Genomic DNA, 5390 nt, shown 5'->3' with positions numbered 1-5390 from the left:
TGTCATATCTTATCAATTCTGCGGCTTTTATCCTCAACCTTTAATTTAAACCCCCTGATAAATATTCCAAATAATATAACAACTTAATTTCCTTCTTCTTTTTTTTTTTTTTTTTTAAAGAAAGCAGACAATGATACATTTTACTTATGGAAAAAAAATTGTTGTTTTTTATTTTTATTTCTTTTACATAAATAAATAAATATTTGACTATACAGAAACAATACAGAAATAAAACATATTATACAGACGGTGGATTTCCAGACATACAGTATTCACAGGGGACGAGGCAGAATTTGGCACATTGCGGTATCTAAAGTGTCCTTCAAGCATTGTAGTAATTCCCAACCAGTGTGCCTCCAGCTGTTGCTAAACTACAACTCTCAGCATGCCCGGACAGCCGAAGGCTGTCCGGGCATGCTGGGAGTTGTAGTTTTGCAACAGCTGGAGGCACACTGGTTGGGAAACACTGAAGCAGGGGCTCAATGTGGAGACATTTCATATCTAAACTCAGTTTTGATGGTGTCATTGGTAACTTCTGAGTTGCCACCAGTTGGGTCTAGTAGTTTATATACAAGTTGCCTCATACATACAAAAAAAATAGGCCAAGTGCCTTATAGTCTTTTTTGTCTAGGTTCAGGGGTTTATGGGCTTGGAGAAAGGTCTCTGTCTTCCTTGTCTGAGGATGAAGGAGAAAGGACCAGGTCATCCTCATCCTCATCCTCCAGACACTTTGTGGATGAGAAGGATGAGCATTTGCAGTTGTGGGGACTGCTCCTGTGTGAGCTGCTCTTTCCTTCCTTCTTGTGCTTTACTCTTCTGTTCTGGAACCAGATTTTCACCTGTTTTTCGGAGAGGTTCAGGTAAGTGGCTATCTCAATGCGCCTGAGCCTGGACAAATACATGTTGGAGGCGAATTCTCTCTCCAGCTCCAGGAGCTGAGTGCTGGTGAAGGCTGTGCGCATCCTCTTACTGCTGGGCAACTGGCTGGAGGAGCTGTCTGTAAGGAGAAAGAAAACAATGGTCTGTCAACATAGAAGACATAGCAAGTAAACATATATGCACTTATATGGAACTTATGCATAGGGGATGAATAGTCAAGAAAAGTTTGTTAAAGTTGAGTATACATCATAGCATAGCACAGTGTTTCCCAAGCAGGGTGCCTCCAGCTGTTGCAAAACTACAACTCCCAGCATGCCCGGGCATGCTGGGAGTTGTAGTTTTGCAACAGCTGGAGGCACCCTGCTTGGGAAACACTGGCATAGCAAATCCATAACATCCTCATTGCCTATGAATTTAATATACAGATAAATAGTGCAGCTACATTTGCAGATAGAAACATGGAAGCAAGTTCCTTCTTTAGGAAAGTTAGGAAAGACAGAGGGGGGAAAAAAAAAACTTCAAAAAGTTCAATGCAACCTGAGGATCTGGAGCACTTACCAACTGAGATGCAGTGGAATTGCCTGGGGTCTGGAACAGGGTAGGACGCCTGGTAAATGGTTGGAGCATGGCTGAGGTTCAGGGCTGAAGATCCCGAGTGTTGTCTTCCTAGAGCTGTGGGGCAGTACTGGGAGCTGAAGGAGGAGAAGGAAGCCTTCAGAAGGGGGATGCCCGGCGGAGGAACATGGAGCTGGGAGGCTGTGACACACATGGAGCAGACACACAGCAGACCGCCTTTCCTGGAGTGGCAGGAGCCGGCAGACAGTCCGTGCAGGGTGTTTGCAGGATGCATGGCATACGGGAAGAGGGGTGGACTGTTCTCATCCTTCTTCTCGTTGGTTTCCCTGAGGATGAGGGAGTCAACTAGGAATGAGCGAGGCATGAGTGCAGGGTGCTGGGTCCAGGGTCTGGGTGCAGGCTGGATAGTAGTCACTTCAGGGACTGGGTGCAGGCTGGATAGTAGTCACTTCAGGGACTGGGTGCAGGCTGGATAGTAGTCACTTCAGGGACTGGGTGCAGGCTGGATAGTAGTCACTTCAGGGACTGGGTGCAGGCTGGATAGTAGTCACTTCAGGGACTGGGTGCAGGCTGGATAGTAGTCACTTCAGGGACTGGGTGCAGGCTGGATAGTAGTCACTTCAGGGACTGGGTGCAGGCTGGATAGTAGTCACTTCAGGGACTGGGTGCAGGCTGGATAGTAGTCACTTCAGGGACTGGGTGCAGGCTGGATGGTAGTCACTTCAGGGACTGGGTGCAGGCTGGATAGTAGTCACTTCAGGGACTGGGTGCAGGCTGGATAGTAGTCACTTCAGTGACTGGGTGCAGGCTGGATAGTAGTCACTTCATGGACTGGGTGCAGGCTGGATAGTAGTCACTTCATGGACTGGGTGCAGGCTGGATAGTAGTCACTTCATGGAATTGGGTGCCGGCTGGATAGTAGTCAGTTCATGGACTGGGTGCAGGCTGGATAGTAGTCACTTCATGGACTGGGTGCTGGCTGGATAGTAGTCACTTCTGAGTCCTGTCTCCAGAGAGTGCTGTTTCCAAACTGGGAAGTCTCTAGAGAGTGGTGAGTGCGCCCCGGGTGCTGGCCACTAGTGTGGTGCTGAAACTCCACTCCCTCATCTTATATAGCGCGCCCAACATGTGATGGCTACGACAGGGTACTCAATAGCCTTTTTGTGCCCTTTCTCTTGGCATTCCCTCTGCACGCTTCTTCATTATTTCACTTGTTAACTAAATGAACTGCATAATGTACTCTATTCTTGTCCACCCCACCCACGCCTTACCAGGCGTCTCCCACCCTCAGCTCCCCTCTCCCTGGGATTTATTTGGCTATTTAATATTCTTTTATCTCTGCTGCTGCTGAATATAAGCAGGTTCACCCCATTCCTCCTATATGAAAATACTGTTTGGTATTATAGAATCCGTGCTAAGGGTCAAGCCCATCCTGCATTATTCAGCCACCTGTAGAATAGACTGTAGGTTCCTATTCTGTACCCGGATCAGTCTCGGGCGCCGGCAGTATATACATTACAGTCCTGGGAGCAGGCAGTATATACATTACAGTCCTGGGCGCAGGCAGTATATACATTACAGTCCTGGGCGCAGGCAGTATATACATTACAGTCCTGGGCGCAGGCAGTATATACATTACAGTCCTGGGAGCAGGCAGTATATACATTACAGTCCTGGGAGCAGGCAGTATATACATTACAGTCCTGGGCGCAGGCAGTATATACATTACAGTCCTGGGCGCAGGCAGTATATACATTACAGTCCCGGGCTCAGGCAGTATATACATTACAGTCCTGGGCACAGGCAGTATATACATTACAGTCCTGGGCGCAGGCAGTATATACATTACAGTCCCGGGCGCAGGCAGTATATACATTACAGTGCTGGGCGCCGGCAGTATATACATTACAGTCCTGGGAGCAGGCAGTATATACATTACAGTCCTGGGCGCAGGCAATATATACATTACAGTCCTGGGCGCAGGCAGTATATACATTACAGTCCTGGGAGCAGGCAGTATATACATTACAGTCCTGGGAGCAGGCAGTATATACATTACAGTCCTGGGCGCAGGCAGTATATACATTACAGTCCTGGGCGCAGGCAGTATATACATTACAGTCCTGGGAGCAGGCAGTATATACATTATAGTCCTGGGAGCAGGCAGTATATACATTACAGTCCCGGGCACAGGCAGTATATACATTACAGTCCTGGGCTCAGGCAGTATATACATTACAGTCCCGGGCACAGGCAGTATATACATTACAGTCCTGGGAGCAGGCAGTATATACATTACAGTCCTGGGCGCAGGCAGTATATACATTACAGTCCTGGGAGCAGGCAGTATATACATTACAGTCCCGGGCGCAGGCAGTATATACATTACAGTCCTGGGAGCAGGCAGTATATACATTACAGTCCCGGGCGCAGGCAGTATATACATTACAGTCCTGGGCGCAGGCAGTATATACATTACAGTCCTGGGCGCAGGCAGTATATACATTACAGTCCTGGGCTCAGGCAGTATATACATTACAGTCCCGGGCACAGGCAGTATATACATTACAGTCCTGGGAGCAGGCAGTATATACATTACAGTCCTGGGCGCAGGCAGTATATACATTACAGTCCTGGGAGCAGGCAGTATATACATTACAGTCCCGGGCGCAGGCAGTATATACATTACAGTCCTGGGAGCAGGCAGTATATACATTACAGTCCCGGGCGCAGGCAGTATATACATTACAGTCCTGGGCGCAGGCAGTATATACATTACAGGGCTGGGCGCAGGCAGTATATACATTACAGTCCCGGGCACAGGCAATATATACATTACAGTCCTGGGAGCAGGCAGTATATACATTACAGTCCTGGGCGCAGGCAGTATATACATTACAGTCCTGGGAGCAGGCAGTATATACATTACAGTCCTGGGCGCAAGCAGTATATACATTACAGTCCTGGGCGCAAGCAATATATACATTACAGTCCTGGGCGCAGGCAGTATATACATTACAGTGCTGGGCGCAGGCAGTATATACATTACAGTCCTGGGAGCAGGCAGTATATACATTACAGTCCTGGGTGCAGACTGTACAGTATATACATTACAGTCCTGGGAGCAGGCAGTATATACATTACAGTCCTGGGCGCAGGCAGTATATACATTACAGTCCTGGGAGCAGGCAGTATATACATTACAGTCCTGGGAGCAGGCAGTATATACATTACAGTCCTGGGAGCAGGCAGTATATACATTACAGTGCTGGGCGCAGGCAGTATATACATTACAGTCCTGGGAGCAGGCAGTATATACATTACAGTCCTGGGAGCAGGCAGTATATACATTACAGTCCTGGGCGCAGGCAGTATATACATTACAGTCCTGGGAGCAGACAGTACAGTATATAAATTACAGTCCTGGGAGCAGGCAGTATATACATTACAGTCCTGGGCGCAGGCAGTATATACATTACAGTCCTGGGAGCAGGCAGTATATACATTACAGTCCTGGGAGCAGGCAGTATATACATTACAGTCCTGGGAGCAGGCAGTATATACATTACAGTCCTGGGAGCAGGCAGTATATACATTACAGTCCTGGGAGCAGGCAGTATATACATTACAGTCCTGGGAGCAGGCAGTATATACATTACAGTCCTGGGAGCAGGCAGTATATACATTACAGTCCTGGGAGCAGGCAGTATATACATTACAGTCCTGGGAGCAGGCAGTATATACATTACAGTCCTGGGAGCAGGCAGTATATACATTACAGTCCTGGGAGCAGGCAGTATATACATTACAGTCCTGGGAGCAGGCAGTATATACATTACATGCTGGACACAATGTACAAACAGATCTGCAACCACTACTACTATTAGGAGCATTGCTACTACTTTTGCTACTTATTTGCTATTAATATTATTATT

The 5390-nt window shown here is 47.6% G+C and overlaps 1 protein-coding gene across 1 annotated transcript; it reads right to left on the bottom strand.

The window, feature by feature from the left end:
- Nucleotides 1–468: 468 nt before the first annotated feature.
- Nucleotides 469–1917, bottom strand: GSX1 (GS homeobox 1). Its single transcript, XM_056561820.1, has 2 exons — nucleotides 1438–1917; nucleotides 469–997 (listed from the first exon to the last, which is right to left on the bottom strand). The coding sequence occupies exons 1-2, from the start codon at nucleotides 1817–1819 to the stop codon at nucleotides 642–644; spliced, it is 738 nt and encodes a 245-aa protein (XP_056417795.1). The 5' UTR covers nucleotides 1820–1917; the 3' UTR covers nucleotides 469–641.
- Between the last annotated feature and the right edge of the window lie 3473 nt (nucleotides 1918–5390).

Source organism: Hyla sarda, chromosome 2 (genome assembly GCF_029499605.1).
Source record: "Hyla sarda isolate aHylSar1 chromosome 2, aHylSar1.hap1, whole genome shotgun sequence".
Lineage (NCBI taxonomy): Eukaryota > Metazoa > Chordata > Amphibia > Anura > Hylidae > Hyla > Hyla sarda.
This window is presented reverse-complemented; position numbering and strand designations above follow the sequence as displayed.